General features: G+C 43.6%; 1 protein-coding gene across 9 annotated transcripts in view; it reads left to right on the top strand.

Annotated features, from left to right (window-relative positions):
* LOC124038645 (neurexin-1a-like) overlaps positions 1-26,347 on the top strand; it is an 819,670-nt gene that overhangs the window by 333,321 nt on the left and 460,002 nt on the right. For all 9 annotated transcript variants that reach the window (XM_046354744.1, XM_046354740.1, XM_046354738.1 and 6 more), the window contains 4 exons: positions 6,103-6,246; positions 6,459-6,696; positions 6,803-6,993; positions 14,775-14,948. In XM_046354744.1, the coding sequence (XP_046210700.1) occupies positions 6,103-6,246; positions 6,459-6,696; positions 6,803-6,993; positions 14,775-14,948 (747 nt within the window). The remainder of the gene's footprint in view (positions 1-6,102; positions 6,247-6,458; positions 6,697-6,802; positions 6,994-14,774; positions 14,949-26,347) is intronic.

Raw genomic sequence — 26,347 nt, 5'->3', positions numbered from 1 at the left:
TTCAGGTCAATATATACAGGTCAGTATACAGGTCAGTATATATACAGGTCAGTATATACAGGTCAGTATATACAGGTCAGGTCATATACAGGTCAGTATTTACAGGTCAATATATACAGGTATATACAGGTCAGTATATACAGGTCAGTATATACAGGTCAGTATATACAGGTCAACATTTTCAGGTCAATATATACAGGTCAGTATACAGGTCAGTATATACAGGTCAGTATACAGGTCAACATATACAGGTCAGTATATACACAGGTCAGTATACAGGTCAGTATATACAGGTCAGTATATACAGGTCAGTCAGGTCAGTATATACAGGTCAGTATACAGGTCAGTATATACAGGTCAGTATACAGGTCAGTATATACAGGTCAGTATATACAGGTCAGTCAGTCAACATTTTCAGGTCAATATATACAGGTATATACAGGTCAGTATACAGGTCAGTATATACAGGTCAGTATACAGGTCAGTATATACAGGTCAGTATACAGGTCAGGTCATATACAGGTCAGTATATAGGTCAGGTCAGTATACAGGTCAGTATATACAGGTCAGTATACAGGTCAGTATATACAGGTCAGTATATACAGGTCAGTATACAGGTCAGTATATACAGGTCAGTATATACAGGTCAGTATACAGGTCAGTATATACAGGTCAGTATACAGGTCAGGTATACAGGTCAGTATATATACAGGGTATACAGGCCAGTATATACAGGTCAGTATACAGGTCAGTATATACAGGTCAGTATACAGGTCAGTATATACAGGTCAGTATACAGGTCAGGTCAGTATACAGGTCAGTATATACAGGTCAGTATACAGGTCAGGTATATACAGGTCAGTATATACAGGTCAGTATACAGGTCAGTATAAACAGGTCAGTATACAGGTCAGTATATACAGTATACAGGTCAGTATACAGGTACAGGTCAGTATATACAGGTCAGTATACAGGTCAGTATATACAGGTCAGTATACAGGTCAGGTAGTATACAGGTCAGTATACAGGTCAGTCAGTATATACATATACAGGTCAGTATACAGGTCAGTATATACAGGTCAGTATATACAGGTCAGTATATACAGGTCACAGGTCAGTATATACAGGTCAGTATACAGGTCAGTATATACAGGTCAGTATACAGGTCAGTACAGGTCAGTATATACAGGTCAGTATACAGGTCAGTATATACAGGTCAGTATACAGGTCAGTATATACAGGTCAGTATACAGGTCAGTATATACAGGTCAGTATACAGGTCAGTATATACAGGTCAGTATACAGGTCAGTATATACAGGTCAGTATACAGGTCAGTCAGTATATACAGGTATATACAGGTCAGTATATACAGGTCAGTATACAGGTCAGTATATACAGGTCAGTATACAGGTCAGTATATACAGGTCAGTAGGTCAGTATACAGGTCAGTATATACAGGTCAGTATACAGGTCAGTACAGGTCAGTATACAGGTCAGTAGGTCAGTATACAGGTCAGTATATACAGGTCAGTATACAGGTCAGTATTTACAGGTCAGTATACAGGTCAGTATATACAGGTCAGTATCAGGTATATACAGGTCAGTATATACAGGTCAGGTCAGTATACAGGTCAGTATATACAGGTCAGTATCAGGTATACAGGGTCAGTATATACAGGGTATATACAGTATACAGGTCAGTATATACAGGTCAGTATACAGGTCAGTATAAACAGGTCAGTATACAGGTCAGTATTTACAGGTCAGTATACAGGTCAGTATTTACAGGTCAGTATACAGGTCGGTATATAGAGGTCAGTATACAGGTCAGTATAAACAGGTCAGTATACACAGGTCAGTATATACATGTCAGTACATACAGTTCAGTATATACAGGTCAGTATACAGGTCAGTACATACAGGTCAGTATACACATCAACATTTTCAGGTCAGTATATACAGGTCAAAATATACAAGTCAGTATGTACAGGTCAGTATATACAGGTCAGTATTTACAGGTCAGTATATAACAGGTCAGTATTTACGGGATCAGTTTACACAGGTCAGTATGTACAGGTCAGTATATACAGGTCAGTATAAACAGGTCAGTATCCCGTTCAGTATATACAGGTCAGTATATACAGGTCAGTATCCCGTTCAGTATATACAGGTCAGTATATACAGGTCAGTATACAGGTCAGTATAAACAGGTCAGTATACAGGTCAATATATACAGGTCAGTATACAGGTCAATATATACAGGTCAGTATACAGGTCAGTATATACAGGTCAGTATACAGGTCAGTATATACAGGTCAGTATATACAGGTCAGTATACAGGTCAGTATATACAGGTCAGTATACAGGTCAGTATAAACAGGTCAGTATACAGGTCAGTATATACAGGTCAGTATACAGGTCAGTATATACAGGTCAGTATACAGGTCAGTATATACAGGTCAGTATATACAGGTCAGTATATACAGGTCAGTATATACAGGTCAGTATACAGGTCAGTATACAGGTCAGTATATACAGGTCAGTATATACAGGTCAGTATACAGGTCAGTATTTACAGGTCAGTATACAGGTCAGTATATACAGGTCAGTATAAACAGGTCAGTATATACAGGTCAGTATACAGGTCAGTATAAACAGGTCAGTATATAGGTCAGTATATACAGGTCAGTATACAGGTCAGTATAAACAGGTCAGTATACAGGTCAGTATTTACAGGTCAGTATACAGGTCAGTATTTACAGGTCAGTATACAGGTCAGTATATACAGGTCAGTATAAACAGGTCAGTATATACAGGTCAGTATACAGGTCAGTATAAACAGGTCAGTATACAGGTCAGTATATACAGGTCAGTATATACAGGTCAGTATACAGGTCAGTATAAACAGGTCAGTATTTACAGGTCAGTATACAGATCAGTATTTACAGGTCAGTATACAGGTCGGTATATAGAGGTCAGTATACAGGTCAGTATAAACAGGTCAGTATACACAGGTCAGTATATACATGTCAGTACATACAGTTCAGTATATACAGGTCAGTATACAGGTCAGTACATACAGGTCAGTATACACATCAACATTTTCAGGTCAGTATTTACAGGTCAAAATATACAGGTCAGTATATACAAGTCAGTATGTACAGGTCAGTATATAACAGGTCAGTATTTACGGGGTCAGTTTACACAGGTCAGTATGTACAGGTCTGTATATACAGGTCAGTATATACGGGTCAGTATATACAGGTCAGTATATAACAGGTCAGTATTTACGGGGTCAGTTTACACAGGTCAGTATGTACAGGTCAGTATATACAGGTCAGTATATAACAGGTCAGTATTTACGGGGTCAGTTTACACAGGTCAGTATGTACAGGTCAGTATATACAGGTCAGTTTATAACAGGTCAGTATTTACGGGGTCAGTTTACACAGGTCAGTATGTACAGGTCAGTATATACAGGTCAGTATATAACAGGTCAGTATTTACGGGGTCAGTTTACACAGGTCAGTATGTACAGGTCAGTATATACAGGTCAGTATACAGGTCAGTATATACAGGTCAGTATTTACAGGTCAGTATTTACGGGGTCAGTTTACACAGGTCAGTATACACAGGTCAGTATTTACAGGTCAGTATATACAGGTCAGTATATACAGGTCAGTATTTACAGGTCAGTATATACAGGTCAGTATTTACAGGTCGGTATGTACAGGTCAGTTTATACAGGTGAGCATACTGGTCAGTATCTACAGGTCAGTATATACAGGTCGGTATGTACAGGTCAGTATATACAGGTCGGTATGTACAGGTCAGTATTTACAGGTCAGTTTACACAGGTCAGTTTATTCAGGTGAGCATACTGGTCAGTATCTACAGGTCAGTATATACAGGTCGGTATGTACAGGTCAGTATCTACAGGTCAGTATATACAGGTCGGTATGTACAGGTCAGTATATACAGGTCAGTATATACAGGTCAGTATATACAGGTCGGTATATACAGGTCGGTATATACAGGTCGGTATATACAGGTCGGTATGTACAGGTCAGTACAGGTCGGTATGTACAGGTCAGTATCTACAGGTCAGTATATACAGGTCGGTATACAGGTCAGTATATACAGGTCAGTATATACAGGTCGGTATATACAGGTCGGTATATACAGGTACAGTATGTACAGGTCGGTAGTACGGTATACAGGTACAGGTCGGTATATACAGGTCAGTTTATAGTATATCAGGTATATACAGGTCAGTTTATACAGGTCAGTATATACAGGTCAGTATATACAGGTCAGTATATACAGGTCAGTTTATACAGGTCAGTATATACAGGTCAGTTTATACAGGTCAGTATATACAGGTCAGTATATACAGGTCAGTATATACAGGTCAGTATGTACAGGTCAGTATATACAGGTCAGTATATACAGGTCAGTTTATACAGGTCAGTATATACAGGTCAGTTTATACAGGTCAGTATATACAGGTCAGTATATACAGGTCAGTTTATACAGGTCAGTTTATACAGGTCGGTATGTACAGGTCAGTATATACAGGTCGGTATGTACAGGTCAGTATTTACAGGTCAGTTTACACAGGTCAGTTTATTCAGGTGAGCATACTGGTCAGTATCTACAGGTCAGTATATACAGGTCGGTATGTACAGGTCAGGTCAGTATCTACAGGTCAGTATATACAGGTCGGTATGTACAGGTCAGTATATACAGGTCAGTATATACAGGTCAGTATATACAGGTCGGTATATACAGGTCGGTATATACAGGTCGGTATGTACAGGTCGGTATGTACAGGTCGGTATGTACAGGTCGGTATATACAGGTCAGTATATACAGGTCAGTATATACAGGTCAGTATATACAGGTCAGTATATACAGGTCAGTATATACAGGTCAGTATGTACAGGTCAGTATATACAGGTCAGTATATACAGGTCAGTTTATACAGGTCAGTATATACAGGTCAGTTTATACAGGTCAGTATATACAGGTCAGTATATACAGGTCAGTTATATACAGGTCAGTATATACAGGTCAGTTTATACAGGTCAGTTTATACAGGTCAGTATATACAGGTCAGTATATACAGGTCAGTATATACAGGTCAGTATGTACAGGTCAGTATATACAGGTCAGTATATACAGGTCAGTTTATACAGGTCAGTATATACAGGTCAGTTTATACAGGTCAGTTTATTCAGTATATACAGGTCAGTATATACAGGTCAGTATATACATATACAGGTCAGTAGTACAGGTTATATACAGGTCGGTAGTACAGGTTATACAGGTCAGGGTATATACAGGTCGGTATGTACAGGTCGGTATGTACAGTACAGGTCAGTATATACAGGTCAGTATATACAGGTCAGTATATACAGGTCAGTATATACAGGTCAGTACAGGTCAGTATATACAGGTATATACAGTATATACAGGTCAGTACAGGTTATACAGGTCAGTATATACAGGTCAGTTTATACAGGTCAGTATATACAGGTCAGTATATACAGGTCAGTATATACAGGTCAGTATATACAGGTCAGTTTATACAGGTCAGTATATACAGGTCAGTTTATACAGGTCAGTTTATACAGGTCAGTATACAGGTCAGTATAAACAAGTCAGTATTTACAGGTCAGTATATACAGGTCAGTATATACAGGTCAGTATATACATACAGGTCAGTATGTACAGGTAAATATAGACAGGACAATATATACAGGTCAGTATACACAGGTCATTATCCAGATCAGTATATACAGGTCAGTTTTTTTCAGTTCAGCATATAATGTCAGTATATTTACAGGTCAGTATATACAGGTCAATATTTACAAGTCAGTATACACAGGTCATACTCAATGTGCAGGGCACTGGAATGGCTGAGGTGGGCTTACCCATAAACATATATATAGACAAGAAAGTATTTCAACATTGAGCAAGTTTGGTAGTCCACGATTAATCTTAATCAGTATTGAGAAGCCAGCCCTGTGTGTATAAAGCCATTGTTTGAATGACCTCCCCCTACCACCCCTCTCACACTCACTCCTGTCAATCAATAGGTCAAATGGCAGGTGACCACACCCAGTTAGAGTTCCACAACATTGAGACGGGCATCGTGACGGAGAAGAGGTTCCTTTCACTGGTGCCCTCTAACTTCATAGGCCACCTGCAGAGCCTCTCCTTCAACGGCATGGCCTATATAGGTAGGTTGCCCGTAGGTTGGAGCGGCATGTCGGTAATTGGAAGGTTGCTGGTTCAAGTCCTGTGCCAGGAGAAGGATAAGTATTGATCTCTTGAGCAAGGCAGAGATGGTACTTTCTCTCTGGAGGTACATTGCAGAATTGTGCTTCAAAATGTGTTTCTGTTCTTGGTATAAAAAAATATCAACAAAGTATCTATTCTATTCTCTCTGTAGACCTGTGTAAGAATGGTGACATTGACTACTGTGAGCTCAATGCCATGATTGGCTTCAAGAACATCATTGCCGACCCTGTCACGTTCAAGTCTCGGTTGAGCTACGTTGCTCTGACCACTCTCCAGGCCTACTACTCTATGCACCTGTTCTTCCAGTTCAAGACCACCTCATCAGATGGACTCATACTGTTCAACAGCGGGGATGGAAACGACTTCATTGTGGTCGAGCTGGTCAAGGGGTAGGTTTGTCACGACAAATTGTACTATAGGATAGTAATTCATATTGAAGGGAGGTGTGTATGTGTGTCTGCATCATTATTCATGTCACTACCTGTCTTTTTCCAGCTACCTGCACTACGTATCAGACCTGGGGAATGGAGCTCACCTGATCAAGGGAAACTCCAACAAGCCTCTGAATGATAACCACTGGCACAACGTCATGATCTCACGAGACACTAACAACCTCCACACCGTCAAGATCGACACCAAGATCACCACCCAGACCACAATGGGAGCCAAGAACCTGGACCTGAAGGGTAGGCTGCCTGGAGCTGGGGGTTTACTTTACTTTCTACTGTGACGGAGAGTGACATGGGTACAGTGACAGAGGTTTCTGGTCTGCTGTTGGACAGAGTTCGTCACTATTGTTATGGTTTTAGGGTACAGTATGACAGAGGTTTCTGGTCTGCTGTTGGACAGAGTTCGTCACTATTGTTATGGTTTTAGGGTACAGTATGACAGAGGTTTCTGGTCTGCTGTTGGACAGAGTTCGTCACTATTGTTATGGTTTTGGGGTACAGTATGACAGAGGTTTCTGGTCTGTTGTTGGACAGAGTTCGTCACTATTGTTATGGTTTTAGGGTACAGTATGACAGAGGTTTCTGGTCTGCTGTTGGACAGAGTTCGTCACTATTGTTATGGTTTTAGGGTACAGTATGACAGAGGTTTCTGGTCTGCTGTTGGACAGAGTTCGTCACTTATTGTTATGGTTTTAGGGTACAGTATGACAGAGGTTTCTGGTCTGCTGTTGGACAGAGTTCGTCACTTATTGTTATGGTTTTAGGGTACAGTATGACAGAGGTTTCTGGTCTGCTGTTGGACAGAGTTCGTCACTATTGTTATGGTTTTAGGGTACAGTATGACAGAGGTTTCTGGTCTGCTGTTGGACAGAGTTCGTCACTATTGTTATGGTTTTGGGGTACAGTATGACAGAGGTTTCTGGTCTGCTGTTGGACAGAGTTCGTCACTATTGTTATGGTTTTAGGGTACAGTATGACAGAGGTTTCTGGTCTGCTGTTGGACAGAGTTCGTCACTATTGTTATGGTTTTAGGGTACAGTATGACAGAGGTTTCTGGTCTGCTGTTGGACAGAGTTCGTCACTATTGTTATGGTTTTAGGGTACAGTATGACAGAGGTTTCTGGTCTGCTGTTGGACATGGAGTTTTTTACAGTTGACAGTCAGAGTCCTGTTAATGGAATTACTGTATCACAAGGCCCTTTATTATTATTATTACTATTATTATTATTATTATGTATCCTGGAACAGATGCATGCTTCAAGGCCCTTTGTCAGTTCTAGACAAGAAGTGTATGCAGTTTATATTAGTACCTGCTTTTTTCCAGCAGGGGTCAGTAGTTCCACACTGGTCTATAACTGTGTATAAAGTATATTTAACATTATTTTTTTTAGCAGACTCTCTTATCCAGAGTGCACAGACCGCCTTGATTCGGTCTTATGTAGCAACATTTGAAATTGTGTTTTTTACATTGGATAAAAGTAGAGACACAGAGCTACGAAATGGTTTATCATACACTACAGTTGAGAAAAATTGGGAAAGTAATTCTGCTTTGAAAGTTGATAAACTTGTAACCTCACTTTTGAGAAAATGGTCTTTGAATGTTTTGGTACTACTACTGGAGAGCTCTCGTTGGTCTACACCTATTCAGAATCGTTCACATCCTCTTAACTTCTTTGGGACTTGGGGGCAGTATTGAGTAGCTTGGATGAATAAGGTGCCCAGAGTAAACTGCCTGCTACTCAGGACCAGTTGCTAATATATGCATAGTATTAGTAGATGTGGATAGAAAACACTCTGAAGTTTCAAAAACTGTTTGAATGATGTCTGTGAGTATAACAGAACTCATATGGCAGGCAAAAACCTGAGAAAAAAATCCAACCAGGAAGTGGGAAATCTGAGGTTTGTAGTTTTTCAAGTCATTGCCTATCGAATATATAGTGTCTATGGGGTCATATTGCACTTCCCAAGACTTCCACTACATATAAACAACATTTATACTGACGTGTAAGTTTGCTTGCGTTCCATTGCATTTCTACAGACAAAGGAATTCTCCGGATGGAACATTATTGAAGATTTATGATAAAAAAAACATCCTAAAGATTGATTCTATACTTAATTTGACAGGCTGTTGTTGAGGTGGGACGCTACGCTACCGTCCCGAATATCCCAGAGGTTAAGTCAGCTCCACCCATCTCTATAAGGATTCACTTGTGAGGTCATGTGCTAAACAGTGACGAGTGTAGCAAAGATAATGACTAAAAGTGAAAAAATTCCAGATAAACAGAAAGTGCCAGATAAAAATATTTTATTAATATTAGATGACGCTTTCCCAGACACTTGTTTAAATTGATGGGTCATGAGAAAGAAATGCTAAAACCATCTTGCTAAGTGGATGGTTCTCTACAGAAGGTGTAAACTGTACAGTGAAATGGTTGCTTTCATAGTAGCAATATCAGAAATAGATATTGTTAACGTAAAAAACAAATATACAGTATGTACAAGAACAATATCAATAACAACATCAGTGATATTGTTGACAGATGAGGTAGATAGTTATATGCATACAATCAGGGGTAAAGTGGCTGAGCAGCAGGATAAAAACATAAATAGTAGTGTGTTAGGGGAGAGTCATGTGACTAGAGACAGTGCAGATAGTGCTTATGACTGAGATCTCACCCCCAGTGCTGAACTGGTCCGTCCGAACCACGCATGAACAAGGGAATCTATATTCGGAGAGCCTGTTTCTGTGCTGCCCTTGACATTGGTGCAGGGTATGTGATGTCCATAGCCTCTTTGTCACAAAACTCACTAATCTTCTTAACAAGATAAGGTTGTCTAGATGTGTCCAGTCCAGTTGGTGCTTGTACAGTCAGACCATCTATGGGAGGAAGGATGTCATCGTTGCACAGCAGCTGAAACCTGTTCCCGACTCAGTCCGAACATTCCTTGGTGACAACAACACCAGGCTACAGACTATTGAAGCTGTTAAACAGGAAATAACTAAAACAATTGAGAAGACATTACAACCCCGCACAACATCAATTCACCTCACAAGTTTAGATAAGAAGAATAACCTCATATAATGCAAACAAATATATTAATCTGAAGTGCTTCACAACACCAGCAATCTCAGACAAAGTGTTAACTCTGGTCTTTCTGAAGCGATGCTTGATGAGGCCAAAGCAACAGTCGGGGGCAAACTAGGTGTGGCTTGTGATCAGGAAGTGAAGGTCCAGACTGTGGTGGAGCTTGTGTATGGTCCGCCAGGCACAATACCAGAGCACAAATGTGTTCTTGTTTTGGCGACTGCAGTTATCACAATTCAGGTACACACGTGTTTCCCAAACTCTGTAGTTGTTGAAGAAATAGTGCATGTAGTTGAAGACTATGCTGATGCCTTTGCTGAATGACCTTCCTTCATCAATCAAGTATTTCTCTTTGCATAGCTCCGTCAAAGCCATATGCCTGTTTAGTGCTTGAGATGTGGGGTAGCAATTTTCTCCACACCCCGACTACATATACCTCTGGAAAATACAGAAATAATGTGAGATCAATAAAAGTATTGCCAATCATGTTGGAGGTAAAGTCAATAGTCACAACGTGTTGTTTATGCTGTTCTGTATGTTGTTGGCATTAGACCCTTCTCCTTGTATGAGTGGTGGAGGACAGTCAGGCGTGTTCTATTGATGCTGAAACACAAAATACAGATACAAATATTTTAGCATTATTTTACATTAGATAGCTGTAATCTCTGTCAGACGCACATGGCTAAATTGATGGGTCACGTAATCATCTGGTGAAGTGGAGTCTTTTGTTTAGACATGCTAGCTAAACGACCATAATCCCAATCCACAGAGTACTAGCAATGCAAAATGGAATTCTGAGATGACATTACTACACAGATCATACACGTAATGTTAGCTAGTGTCACCTAGCTAGCTAAGAGTCAGCTTTCATTTACAACGAAAACAACTTTCTGACAAAATTAGAAAGGTACAATATCTGAAACTGTAGCTAGACTCTTACCCGTATATATGGAAAAATGCTTCATGGCATACTGCAACCCCTTTCATTAAATAAGACGTCCTGTGTCATTTCCGTTTTGTTTGTACATCTTGCTTGATCTGTTTTGTCAAGTCCCTCTGGTTCACACTGACTGTGTGCAATGCCATAAGAATCATCATATCTTTCTCCCCCTCTGTCATGGATGCCACGTTTGCCCTTCATTTGAAGATGTCATCCAGAGAGAGGTGTTTACAACAGCCTTCTGTGTTCTCTTTGCAACTCCCTCTGCGTTTGCAGTCAATCTATTCATCTCCTTATCATACTCTGCTTCTACCACACATTCCACTGATTTCAAAACTCGGTCAACTTCTTCCATGACAACAAAACTGTTGATTGCCGTTTCTTCCCCATCACTGTCATCAGAAGTCTCTACATTGTCTTCTTCATTTGAAATGTTTTTTACCTAAATCAGGGATTTCCTCATCGTCTGATTCATTTTCAGAGTCAGAGAGTCAGCATGACACGATCGTCCTCCAGAAAGTAGTACATCAAAACTTTTTACCACTTACCTTTGCCGATAGCGCCTGATAAATTCAGGGCAGCAATGTTATTGAGAGCAGTAGCAACATATTTGCAGTTCTCCATTGCTAACTTTGTATATTTAAAAAAAACTGCAGTAGAAAGGATTATCTAAACATAACGAGCAGCTCATTTTATAGACACAAGATGCTACACCGCAGACCCATCTGACACTCATCTCTCAGCATTTCTAGCCCACTCATTATCTCAGCATTTCTAGCCCACTCATTATCTCAGCATTTCTAGCCCACTCATTATCTCAGCATTTCTAGCCCACTCATTATCTCAGCATTTCTAGCCCACTCATTATCTCAGCATTTCTAGCCCACTCATTATCTCAGCATGTCTAGCCCACTCATTATCTCAGCATTTCTAGCCCACTCATTATCTCAGCATTTCTAGCCCACTCATTATCTCAGCAATTCTAGCCCACTCATTATCTCAGCAATTCTAGCCCACTCATTATCTCAGCATTTCTAGCCCACTCATTATCTCAGCAATTCCAGCCCACTCATTATCTCAGCATTTCTAGCCCACTCATTATCTCAGCAATTCTAGCCCACTCATTATCTCAGCAATTCATGGCTAGAGGGAAGGTTCCTACCTTTTTTTGTGGCTAAACCAACTAGGCCCGAAATTGAACAATTTATTCATATTTACTGATGGAATACAAGTTTGTTATTAAGGAACATGAAAGTTAAAATGTTCCACAAGGCATTTCTGCCAAAAAAACAAATTTTGTGTGGTGGCAGAAGGTAGTACTCAGGTCGGGGTGTAGGGTTTGAGTGTAGGCTGAAGGAAGAGAGGAGAAGTTATTCTTGCTGCTCTGTCGGCAAGTACCATGGTCTTGTTGCTCTTGTCCAGATGGGAGATGACATGTGCCTGGATTAGAACCTGTGCCGCTTCCTGTTTGAGGTGAGGTCGTACTCTACAGATGTTGTAGAGCAGGAACCTGCAGGAGCGGGTCGCTGCTTTGATGTTTTCAGAGAACTACAGGATGTTGTAGAGCAGGAACCTGCAGGAGCGGGTCGCTGCTTTGATGTTCCAGAGAACTACAGGATGTTGTAGAGCAGGAACCTGCAGGAGCGGGTCGCTGCTTTGATGTTTTCAGGGAACTACAGGATGTTGTAGAGCAGGAACCTGCAGGAGCGGGTCGCTGCTTTGATGTTTTCAGGGAACTACAGGATGTTGTAGAGCAGGAACCTGCAGGAGCGGGTCGCTGCTTTGATGTTTTCAGGGAACTACAGGATGTTGTAGAGCAGGAACCTGCAGGAGCGGGTCGCTGCTTTGATGTTTTCAGGGAACTACAGGATGTTGTAGAGCAGGAACCTGCAGGAGCGGGTCGCTGCTTTGATGTTTTCAGGGAACTACAGGATGTTGTAGAGCAGGAACCTGCAGGAGCGGGTCGCTGCTTTGATGTTTTCAGAGAACTACAGGATGTTGTTGAGCAGGAACCTGCAGGAGCGGGTCGCTGCTTTGATGTTTTCAGGGAACTACAGGATGTTGTTGAGCAGGAACCTGCAGGAGCGGGTCGCTGCTTTGATGTTTTCAGGGAACTACAGGATGTTGTTGAGCAGGAACCTGCAGGAGCGGGTCGCTGCTTTGATGTTTTCAGAGAACTACAGGATGTTGTTGAGCAGGAACCTGCAGGAGCGGGTCGCTGCTTTGATGTTTTCAGAGAACTACAGGATGTTGTTGAGCAGGAACCTGCAGGAGCGGGTCGCTGCTTTGATGTTTTCAGAGAACTACAGGATGTTGTTGAGCAGGAACCTGCAGGAGCGGGTCGCTGCTTTGATGTTTTCAGGGAACTACAGGATGTTGTTGAACAGGAACCTGCAGGAGCGGGTCGCTGCTTTGATGTTTTCAGGGAACTACAGGATGTTGTTGAGCAGGAACCTGCAGGAGCGGGTCGCTGCTTTGATGTTTTCAGAGAACTACAGGATGTTGTTGAGCAGGAACCTGCAGGAGCGGGTCGCTGCTTTGATGTTTTCCGGGAACTACAGGATGTTGTAGAGCAGGAACCTGCAGGAGCGGGTCGCTGCTTTGATGTTTTCAGAGAACTACAGGATGTTGTAGAGCATGAACCTGCAGGAGCGGGTCGCTGCTTTGATGTTTCAGAGAACTACAGGATGTTGTAGAGCATGAACCTGCAGGAGCGGGTCGCTGCTTTGATGTTTACAGAGAACTACAGGATGTTGTAGAGCATGAACCTGCAGGAGCGGGTCGCTGCTTTGATGTTTGCAGAGAACTACAGGATGTTGTAGAGCATGAACCTGCAGGAGCGGGTCGCTGCTTTGATGTTTACAGAGAACTACAGGATGTTGTAGAGCATGAACCTGCAGGAGCGGGTCGCTGCTTTGATGTTTTCAGGGAACTACAGGATGTTGTAGAGCAGGAACCTGCAGGAGCGGGTCGCTGCTTTGATGTTTTCAGAGAACTACAGGATGTTGTAGAGCATGAACCTGCAGGAGCGGGTCGCTGCTTTGATGTTTCAGAGAACTACAGGATGTTGTAGAGCATGAACCTGCAGGAGCGGGTCGCTGCTTTGATGTTTACAGAGAACTACAGGATGTTGTAGAGCATGAACCTGCAGGAGCGGGTCGCTGCTTTGATGTTTGCAGAGAACTACAGGATGTTGTAGAGCATGAACCTGCAGGAGCGGGTCGCTGCTTTGATGTTTACAGAGAACTACAGGATGTTGTAGAGCATGAACCTGCAGGAGCGGGTCGCTGCTTTGATGTTTACAGAGAACTACAGGATGTTGTAGAGCATGAACCTGCAGGAGCGGGTCGCTGCTTTGATGTTTACAGAGAACTACAGGATGTTGTAGAGCATGAACCTGCAGGAGCGGGTCGCTGCTTTGATGTTTACAGATAACTACAGGATGTTGTAGAGCATGAACCTGCAGGAGCGGGTCGCTGCTTTGATGTTTACAGAGAACTACAGGATGTTGTAGAGCATGAACCTGCAGGAGCGGGTCGCTGCTTTGATGTTTACAGGGAACTACAGGATGTTGTCCAGGGTCACCATGGAGTTGTCATCTGTGATGGAGAGGTCTTGCAGTGGGCATGCAGCTACGTCTTGGGGGGAAGGAAATAAGTAGCTGAGTGTCATTCTCATAGCAAGGAGAGATCATGTGAGGATATGACGGAGCACAGTGACTTGGTGTATAGGGTTGTTTTACTGAACAGCACCAATCCATTTTGTCTGTTCTGTCCCTTTCTCATTCTGAATAGTCACCTCACCAGTGACATATTAACACACCCTGTCCCTTTGTCTGTCCCCTCATGTGTTTTCACCTCATCTTCTTCATTCCTATTAATAATGGAAGACTTCAACCAGAGAGCTATTTCCAGTACGCTGCTTATCTGGAGATTGAATTTCTTGACATGCCACTAGTCTTCATCTTCTTCCTCCCCCCCTGTCCTTCACAGGCGACCTGTATATAGGTGGCGTGGCCAAAGAGACGTACAAGGAGCTTCCCAAATTAGTTCACGCCAAGGAAGGCTTCCAGGGTTGCCTAGCATCGGTGGACCTTAACGGACGCCTCCCGGACCTGATGTCAGATGCCCTGGCATGTGTGGGCCAGATAGAGAGGGGCTGCGAAGGTAAACACACCCTAACACACACTAACACAAGCTAACCCTGGCATGTGTGGGTCAGATAGAGAGGGGCTGCGAAGGTAAACACACCCTAACACACACTAACACAAGCTAACCCTGGCATGTGTGGGCCAGATAGATAAGGGTTGAGAAGGTGAGAACTCAATCAAACTTTGTCACAAAGTGATGTAGAGTAACCTGGCCTAGGGTGACCCATCCTCTTCTGCCCGTAGCATGTAGAAAAACAGAGATAAGACACCTTGGCCACTATCAAAACAGAGATAAGACACCTTGGCCACTATCAAAACAGAGATAAGACACCTTGGCCACTATCAAAACAGAGATAAGACACCTTGGCCACTATCAAAACAGAGAGAAGACAAATAGGCCACTATCAAAACAGAGGTAAGACACCCTGTCTACTATCAAAACAGAGAAGATACCCTGTCTACTATCAAAACATAGATAAGACACCCTGGCTACTATCATAACAGAGATAAGACACCCTGTCTACTATCAAAACAGAGAAGATACCCTGTCTACTATCATAACATAGATAAGACACCCTGGCTACTATCATAACATAGATAAGACACCCTGGCTACTATCATAACAGAGATAAGACACCCTGGCTACTATCATAACACACACACACACCTGGCTACTATCATAACAGAGATAAGACACCCTGGCACACTGGCTACACACACACACACGCTACTATCACGACACGCTACTATCATAAACACACACACACACACACACACGCACGCACGCACGCACGCACGCACGCACACACACACACACACACACACACACACACACAAAGTACAAAAAAACTCACCCGTGGCACATGTTAACCTCCATAAACTATGTTGGTATGCTGTTAGAATATGTTAACAGCTGCCAGTCCTCTACCCTCATCATTTCTGATTCATTCGGTTAACATATAATCAGATTGCTCTCAATAACAGTATAATCAGATTACACTCACTGACTGTATAATCAGATTACACTCACTGACTGTATAATCAGATTACACTCACTGACTGTATAATCAGATTACACTCACTGACTGTATAATCAGATTACACTCACTGACTGTATAATCAGATTACACTCACTGACTGTATAATCAGATTACACTCACTGACTGTATAATCAGATTACACTCACTGACTGTATAATCAGATTACACTCACTGACTGTATAATCAGATTACACTCACTGACTATAATCAGATTAATCACTGTATAATCAGATTACACTCACTGACTGTATAATCAGATTACACTCACTGACTGTATAATCAGATTACACTCACTGACTGTATAATCAGATTACACTCACTGACTGTATAATCAGATTACACTCACTGACTGTATAATCAGATTACACTCACTGACTGTATAATCAGATTACACTCACTGACTGTATAATCAGATTACACTCACTGACAGACTGAAGTGTAGGTGTGAGTATCTGACTGAAGTGTAAGTGTGAATGACTGACTGAAGTGTAGGTGTGAGTGACTGAAGTGTAGGTGTGAGTGACTGAAGTGTAGGTGTGAGTGACTGACTGAAGTGTCGGTGTGAGTGACTGACTGAAGTGTCGGTGTGAGTGACTGACTGAAGTGTAGGTGTGAATGACTGACTGATTGACAAGTGTACGTGTGCGTATCTGACTGAAGTGTAGGTGTGACTATCTGACTGAAGTGTAGGTGTGAATGACTGACTGAAGTGTAGGTGTGACTGACTGACTGAAGTGAGGTGTGACTGACTGAAGTGTAGGTGTGACTGACTGACTGAAGTGTAGGTGTGACTGACTGACTGAAGTGAGGTGTGACTGACTGAAGTGTAGGTGTGACTGACTGAAGTGTAGGTGTGATTGACTGAAGTGTCGGTGTGAAAAACTGACTGAAGTGTAGGTGTGACTGACTGACTAAAGTGAGGTGTGACTGACTGACTGCCTGACTGACTGAATTGTAGGTGTGAGTGACTAACTGAAGTGTAGGTGTGAGTGACAGACTGAAGGGTAGGTGTGAGTGACAGACTGAAGTGTAGGTGTGAGTGACAGACTGACAAGTGTAGGTGTAAGTGACAGACTGAAGTGTAGGTGTGAATGACTGACTGACATGTGTAGGTGTGAGTGACTGACTGACTGACAAGTGTAGGTGTGAGTATCTGACTGAAGTGTAGGTGTGAATGACAGACTGAAATGTAGGTGTGAATGACTGACTGAAATGTAGGTGTGAGTATCTGACTGAAGTGTAGGTGTGAGTGACAGACTGAAGTGTAGGTGTGAGTGACAGACTGAAGTGTAGGTGTGAGTATCTGACTGAAGTGTAAGTGTGAAAGACTGACTGAAGTGTAGGTGTGAGTGACAGACTGAAGTGTAGGTGTGAGTGACTGACTGAAGTGTCGGTGTGAGTGACTGACTGAAGTGTCGGTGTGAGTGACTGACTGAAGTGTCGGTGTGAGTGACTGACTGAAGTGTAGGTGTGAATGACTGACTGATTGACAAGTGTACGTGTGCATATCTGACTGAAGTGTAGGTGTGACTATCTGACTGAAGTGTAGGTGTGAATGACTGACTGAAGTGTAGGTGTGAGTGACAGACTGAAGTGTAGGTGTGAGTGACAGACTGAAGTGTATGTGTGACTGACTGCCTGAAGTGTAGGTGTGACTGACTGACTGAAGTGTAGGTGTGACTGACCTACTGAAGTGTAGGTGTGACTGACTGACTGATGTGTAGGTGTGACTGACTGCCGGAAGTGTAGGTGTGACTGACTGACTGAAGTGAGGTGTGACTGACTGACTGAAGTGTAGGTGTGACTGACTGACTGAAGTTTGGTGTGACTGACTGACTGAAGTGTAGGTGGGACTGACTAACTGAAGTGTAGGTGTGAGCGATGGACTGAAATGTAGGTGTGAGTGACTGACTGGAGTGTAGGTCTGACTGACATAAGCGTATGTGTGAATGACTAACTGAAGTGTAGGTGTGAGTGATGGACTGAAGTGTAGGTGTGACTGACTGACTTAAGTGTATGTGTGACTGACTGACTGACTGAAGTGTAGGTGTAAGTGACTGACTTAAGTGTAGGTGTGAGTGACTGACTGAATTGTGGGTGTGACTGACTGAAGTGTAGGTATGAGTGACTGACTGAAGTGTAGGTGTGACTGACTGACTGACTTGTAGGTGTGAATGACTGACTGAAGTGTAGGTGTGACTGACTGAAGTGTATTTGTGACTGACTGACTGAACTGTAGGTGTGACTGACTGACTGACTGACTGACTGACTGACTGACTGACTGACTGACTGACTGACTGACTGACTGACTGACTGACTGACTGACTGAAGTGTAGGTGTGAGTGAGTAACTGAATAAGAAGGTACTGTATGTGATTGTTCGTAATTATCACTACTAAAATTATATCTGCTTCTTCCTTCACCTCAAAGAACAATTAAAATGTATCCACTTCTTACGACCTTCAATTCCCTTGCTTTTATTCTCTCCTATTTTATGTTTCTGATTGACTCGTGAAATCTTGTTTGTTACTTTGTCTCTCTGACTTCTCTCCGACTTCTCTCTGTCGTCTCGCCGTTTTCTCTCTGCCGTCTTCTCTGAAATCTCTCCGTCTTCTGTCTGTCGTCTCTCCGTCTTCTCTCTGTCGTCTCTCTGTCGTCTCCCTGTCGTCTCTCTGTCGTCTCTTTGTCGTCTATCTGACCTCTCTTGTCTTCTCTCTGTCTAGTCTCTGACATCTCTTCATCTTCTCTCTGTCGTCTCTCTGTCTACTCTCTGACATCTCTCCGTCTTCTCTCTGTCGTCTCTCTGTCGTCTCCCTGTCGTCTCTCTGTCGTCTCTTCGTCTTCTCTCTGTCGTCTCTCCGTCTTCTATCTGACCTCTCTTGTCTTCTCTCTGTCTACTCTTTGACATCTCTTCGTCTTCTCTTTGTCGTCTCTCCGTCTTCTCTCTGACCTCTCTTGACTTCTCTCTTGTCTTCTCTCTGTCTTCTCTCTGTCGTCTCTCCGTCTTCTCTCTGTCGTCTCTCTGTCGTCTCCCTGTTGTCTCTCTGTCGTCTCTTCGTCTTCTCTCTGTCATCTCTCCGTTTTGTATCTGACCTCTCTTGTCTTCTCTCTGTCTACTCTCTGACATCTCTTCGTCTTCTCTTTGTCGTCTCTCCGTCTTCTCTCTGACCTCTCTTGTCTTCTCTCTTGTCTTCTCTCTGTCGTCTCCCTGTCGTCTCTCCGTCGTCTCTTCATCTTCTCTCTGTCGTCTCTCCGTTTTCTATCTGACCTCTCTTGTCTTCTCTCTGTCTACTCTCTGACATCTCTTCGTCTTCTCTCTGTCGTCTCTCTGTCTTCTCTGTCTACTCTCTGACATCTCTTCGTCTTCTCTCTGTCGTCTCTCTGTCTTCTCTCTGTCTTCTCTCTGTCGTCTCTCCGTCTTCTCTCTGTTGTCTCTCTGTCTTCTCTCCGTCTTCTCTCTGTCGTCTCTCCGTTTTCTATCTGACCTCTCTTGTCTTCTCTCTTGTCTTCTCTCTGTCGTCTCCCTGTCGTCTCTCCGTCGTCTCTTCATCTTCTCTCTGTCGTCTCTCCGTTTTCTATCTGACCTCTCTTGTCTTCTCTCTGTCTACTCTCTGACATCTCTTCGTCTTCTCTCTGTTGTCTCTCTGTCTTCTCTGTCTACTCTCTGACATCTCTTCGTCTTCTCTCTGTCGTCTCTCTGTCTTCTCTGTCTACTCTCTGACATCTCTTCGTCTTCTCTCTGTCGTCTCTCTGTCTTCTCTCTGTCTTCTCTCTGTCGTCTCTCCGTCTTCTCTCTGTCTACTCTCTGACATCTCTTTGTCTTCTCTCTGTCGTCTCTCTGTCTTCTCTGTCTACTCTCTGACATCTCTTCGTCTTCTCTCTGTCGTCTCTCTGTCTTCTCTGTCTACTCTCTGACATCTCTTCGTCTTCTCTCTGTCGTCTCTCTGTCGTCTCTCTGACATCTCTTCGTCTTCTCTCTGTCGTCTCTCTGACATCTCTTCGTCTTCTCTCTGTCGTCTCTCTGACATCTCTTCGTCTTCTCTCTGTCGTCTCTCTGACATCTCCCCGTCTTCTCTCTGTCGTCTCTCTGACATCTCCCCGTCTTCTCTCTGTCGTCTCTCTGTCATCTCTCCATCTTCTGTCTCTCTCCATCTTCTCTCTGACGTCTCTCAGTCTTCTCTCTGTCATATCTCTGTCTTCTCTCTGTTGTCTCTCCATCTCCATGCTTAACACCCCGGCAGTCCTACAATCTAAGCTAGATGCCCTCAATCTCACACAAATCATCAAAGAACCCACCAGGTACAACCCTAACTCTGTAAGCAAGGGCACCCTCATAGACGTCATCCTGACCAACTGGCCCTCCAAATACACCTCCGCTGTCTTCAACCAGGATCTCAGCGACCACTGCCTCATTGCCTGTATCCGCTATGGTGCCGCAGTCAAACGACCACCCCTCATCACTGTCAAACGCTCCATAAAACACTTCAGTGAGCAGGCCTTTCTAATCGACCTGGCCCGGGTATCCTGGAAGGACATTGACCTCATCCCGTCAGTTGAGGATGCCTGGTCATTCTTTAAGAGTAACTGCCTCACCATTTTAGATAAGCATGCTCCATTCAAAAAATGCAGAACTAAGAACAGATACAGCCCTTGGTTCACTCCAGACCTGACTGCCCTCGACCAGCACAAAAACATCCTGTGGCGGACTGCAATAGCATCGAACAGTCCCCGCGATATGCAACTGTTCAGGGAAGTCAGGAACCAATACACGCAGTCAGTCAGGAAAGCTAAGGCCAGCTTCTTCAGGCAGAAGTTTGCATCCTGTAGCTCCAACTCCAAAAAGTTCTGGGACACTGTGAAGTCCATGGAGAACAAGAGCACCTCCTTCCAGCTGCCCACTGCACTGAGGCTAGGGAACACGGTCACCACCGACAAATCCATGATTATCGAAAACTTCAACAAGCATTTCTCAACGGCTGGCCATGCCTTCCGCCTGGCTACTCCTACCTCGGCCAACAGCCCCGGCCCCCCCGCAGCTCCTCGCCCAAGCCTCTCCAGGTTCTCCTTTACCCAAATCCAGATAGCAGATGTTCTGAAAGAGCTGCAAAACCTGGACCCGTAAAATTCGGCTGGGCTTGACAATCTGGACCCTCTATTTCTGAAAATATCCGCCGCCATTGTCGCAACCCCTATTACCAGCCTGTTCAACCTCTCTTTCATATCGTCTGAGATCCCCAAGGACTGGAAAGCTGCCGCAGTCATCCCCCTCTTCAAAGGGGGTGACACCCTGGACCCAAACTGTTACAGACCTATATCCATCCTGCCCTGCCTATCTAAGGTCTTCGAAAGCCAAGTCAACAAACAGGTGACTGACCATCTCGAATCCCACCGTACCTTCTCCGCTATGCAATCCGGTTTCCGAGCCGGTCACGGGTGCACCTCAGCCACACTCAAGGTACTAAACGACATCATAATCGCCATCGATAAAAGACAGTACTGTGCAGCCGTCTTCATCGACCTTGCCAATGCTTTCGACTCTGTCAATCACCATATTCTTATCGGCAAACTCAGTAGCCTCGGTTTTGCGGATGACTGCCTTGCCTGGTTCACCAATTACTTTGCAGACAGAGTTCAGTGTGTCAAATCGGAGGGCATGTTGTCCGGTCCTCTGGCAGTCTCTATGGGGGTGCCACAGGGTTCAATTCTCGGGCCGACTCTTTTCTCTGTATATATCAATGATGTTGCTCTTGCTGCGGGCGATTCCCTGATCCACCTCTACGCAGACGACACCATTGTATACACTTTCGGCCCGTCATTGGACACTGTGCTATCTAACCTCCAATCGAGCTCAATGCCATACAACACTCCTTCCGTGGCCTCCAACTGCTCTTAAACGCTAGTAAAACCAAATGCATGCTTTTCAACCGATCGCTGCCTGCACCCGCATGCCCGACTAGCATCACCACACTGGATGGCTCCGACATTGAATATGTGGACACCTATAAGTACCTAGGTGTTTGGCTAGACTGCAAACTCTCCTTCCAGACCCATATCAAACATCTCCAATCGAAAATCAAATCAAGAATCAGCTTTCTATTCCGCAACAAAGCCTCCTTCACTCACGCTGCCAAGCTTACCCTAGTAAAACTGACTATCCTACCGATCCTCGACTTCGCCGACGTCATCTACAAAATTGCTTCCAACACTCTACTCAGCAAACTGGATGCAGTTTATCACAGTGCCATCCGTTTTGTCACTAAAGCACCTTATACTACCCACCACTGCGACTTGTATGCTCTAGTCGGCTGGCCCTCGCTACATATTCGTCGCCAGACCCACTGGCTTCAGGTCATCTACAAGGCCATGCTAGGCAAAGCTCCGCCTTATCTCAGCTCACTGGTCACGATGGCAACACCCATCCGTAGCACGCGCTCCAGCAGGTGTATCTCATTGATCATCCCTAAAGCCAACACCTCATTCGGCCGCCTTTCGTTCCAGTACTCTGCTGCCTGTGACTGGAACGAATAGCAAAAATCGCTGAAGTTGGAGACTTTTATCTCCCTCACCAACTTCAAACATCAGCTAGCTGAGCAGCTAACCGATCGCTGCAGCTGTACATAATCTATTGGTAAATAGCACACCCATTTTCACCTACCTCATCCCCACAGTTTTTATTTATATACTTTTATGCTCTTTTGCACACCAATATCTCTACCTGTACATGATCATTTATCACTCCAGTGTTAATCTGCAATATTGTAATTATTCGCCTACCTCCTCATGCCTTTTGCACACATTGTATATAGACTCCCCTTTGTTCTCTGTGTTATTGACTTGTTAATTGTTTACTCCATGTGTAACTCTGTGTTGTCTGTTCACACTGCTATGCTTTATCTTGGCCAGGTCGCAGTTGCAAATGAGAACCTGTTCTCAACTAGCCTACCTGGTTAAATAAAGGTGAAATAAAATTAAAAAAATAAATAAAAATCTTCTCTCTGTTGTTTCTCCGTCTTCTCTCTGTCATATCTCATATCTGTCTTCTCTCTGACCTCGTTCCATCTTCTCTCTGTCATATCTCTGTCTTCTCTCTGTTGTCTCTCCATCTTCTCTCTGTTGTTTCTCCGTCTTCTCTCTGTCATATCTCATATCTGTCTTCTCTCTGACCTCGTTCCGTCTTCTCTCTGTCATATCTCTGTCTTCTCTCTGTTGTCTCTCCATCTTCTCTCTGTTGTTTCTCCGTCTTCTCTCTGTCATATCTCATATCTGTCTTCTCTCTGACCTCGTTCCGTCTTCTCTCTGTCATATCTCTGTCTTCTCTCTGTCGTCTCTTCATCTTCTCTCTGTCGTCTCTCCGTTTTCTATCTGACTTCTCTTGTCTTCTCTCTGTCTACTCTCTGACATCTCTTCGTCTTCTCTCTGTCGTCTTGCTGTCTTCTCTGTCTACTCTCTGACATCTCTTCGTCTTCTCTCTATCGTCTCTCTGTCTTCTCTGTCTACTCTCTGACATCTCTCTGTCTTCTCTCTGTCGTCTCTCTGTCTTCTCTCTGTCTTCTCTCTGTTGTCTCTCCGTCTTCTCTCTGTCGTCTCTCTGTCTTCTCGCCGTCTTCTCTCTGTCGTCTCTCTGACATCTCTTCGTCTTCTCTCTGTCGTCTCTCTGACATCTCTTCGTCTTCTCTCTGTCGTCTCTCTGACATCTCCCCGTCTTCTCTCTGTCGTCTCTCCGTCTTCTCTCTGACATCTCTCTGTCATCTCTCCATCTTCTGTCTCTCTCCATCTTCTCTCTGTTGTCTCTCCATCTTCTCTCTGTTGTTTCTCCGTCTTCTCTCTGTCATATCTCATATCTGTCTTCTCTCTGACCTCGTTCCGTCTTCTCTCTGTCATATCTCTGTCTTCTCTCTGTTGTCTCTCCATCTTCTCTCTGTTGTTTCTCCGTCTTCTCTCTGTCATATCTCATATCTGTCTTCTCTCTGACCTCTTTCCGTCTTCTCTCTGACGTCTCTCCATCCTCTCCTGCTTATATTTGTGTTTCCTGTTATTACAGTCTCTGACAACATTTCAGTGCTTTACTAACCTCTGGTATATTCTGCCTTTTCCTTTCCTTACTGTTTTGCTGACTTGATCAAGCATTGATGAAAGCTGATCTACAAGGTATATAGCTTCGGGTTGTTTGATACAGAGCCTGATAATCCCTCTTCCTCCCTCTGCATTTGTAACCCCACCCCACACCCCGACACACACACACACACACACACACACACACACACACACACACACACACACACACACACACACACACACACACACACACACACACACACACACACACACACACACACACACACACACACACACACACACACACACACACACACACACACACACACACACACACACACATTACCCCAACTCCCCCACACCACACAAACTTCTACAACCACCACTTCCACCCTCACCCCCTCGAACTCAATGACAACTCAGTGTTACGCCACTCACTCCCGTGTCATAACAATTGGGCTTCAGCCCCAGAGGGGAACACAAGGATCACTCACCTGTCCTCTAAACTGACCCCTAGATCCTATACCTATATCCTATATCATTGTGGAGATCTGAGAGGAAGTTTCTAATACCAATTAAAAGATCTTGGATTTCCACAAGTGCGTAGGGCGTAGGGTCTAGGGGGTGATCTAGAATTGGACCACCTCCATCCTCTTGTACGGTATGACAGACTCAGGGTCTCTTGTTAGCATCTTCTACTAGTTTATTATATTCACTCTTGTTTATTTTGTCACATATATTATACCTGTTACATACAATTACTGTATTGCATGGCTCATAGTCTTCATAGCCAAATTTACACGTTACCCAATGCATGCATGGCATTACACCAAATCTATATATCATTGTGCAATTTTGAAGCAAAATAGATAGGGTCTTAGCTACCTCGTGTTTGTAAGATAGCAACCCTTGTTACCTGTGTTAAGGGTGTCAAATTGTACTGTTGTTATCAGTAGATACTATGTTATTATTTCAATACTATACACTGTGTATGTTTCATTCAGTACAGTATTATGAATCTGTATATGGACCAATAGGATGAAAACATATACGTACTGTAAGTGTTAACCTACAAACCGTCATTCATGATAATAACAATGTTTACAGTATAGCTTGGTCGCAAATGGGTCTTCCAAGTGGACAATGACTCCAAGGATACTTCCAAAATTGTGGCAAAATGGCTTAAGGACATTTTTGTTATTGGAGTGGCAGTCACTATGCCCTGACCTCAATCCTATAGAAAATGTGTTGGCAGATCTGAAAAAGAGTGTGCGAACAAAGGAGGCCTACAAACCTGACTCAGTTACACCAGCTCTGTCAGGAGGAATGGGCCAAAATTTACCCAACTTATTGTGGGAAGCTTGTGGATGGCTACCCAAAACGTTTGACCCACGTTAAACAATGTAAAGGCAATGCTACCAAATACTAATTGAGTGTATGTAAACGTCTGACCCACTGGGAATGTGATGAAAGAAAGAAATCATTCTCTCTACTATTATTCTGAAATTTCACAATCTTAAAATAAAGTGGTGATCCTAAGTAATAGGGTAATAAACCATAATTTCTCCCTGAAGGGGATCTGACCTCAACCCCTCATTTTCCTAATCCACAGATGTCCATCTGTATCCCCTATAGCAATCCTGTCACTTCCTCCTGTCCACCCAACACATTCCAAAGCCATCTGGCTCCTACAGATAACCATTAACTTCTGATGTAAAAACCAGTCTCTATCGTTTCTTAGATATGTTCCAACACCACCATTTGCCTCTGGCCATTGATTGCGGCCTGTGGAATGTTGTCCCCCTGCTCTTCAATGGCTGTGTGAAGTTGCTGGATATTGTTAGGAACTGGAACATGCTGTCATACACGTCAATGCAAAGCATCCCAAACATGCTCCTTGGGTGACATGTCTGGTGAGTAATGCAGGCCATGGAAGAACTGAGACATTTTCAGCTTCCAGGATTTGTGTACATGTCATTGTGGCATGGGGATGTGCATTATCATGCTGAAACATGAGGTGATGGCGGTGGATTAATGGCAATAAAATGGGCCTCAGGATCTCATCACAGTGCCTCCGTGCATTCAAATAGCCATCGATAAAATGCAACTGTGTTTGTTGTCCTTAGCATATGCCTAGCCATACCATAACCCCACCACCTTGGGGCACTCTGTTCACAACATTGATATCAGCAAACCGCTCGCCCACACAACTCCATACAAGCTGTCTGCCATCTGCCCGGTGTAGTTGAAACTGGGATTCATTATTGAAGAGCACACTTCTCCAGCGTGCCAGTAGCCATCGAAGGTGAGCATCTTCCCAC

This window comes from Oncorhynchus gorbuscha, linkage group LG06, assembly GCF_021184085.1.
Source record: "Oncorhynchus gorbuscha isolate QuinsamMale2020 ecotype Even-year linkage group LG06, OgorEven_v1.0, whole genome shotgun sequence".
NCBI classification, from domain to species: domain Eukaryota; kingdom Metazoa; phylum Chordata; class Actinopteri; order Salmoniformes; family Salmonidae; genus Oncorhynchus; species Oncorhynchus gorbuscha.
The sequence above is the reverse complement of the archived record's forward strand: the minus strand, read 5'-3'. Positions and strand labels throughout refer to the sequence as shown.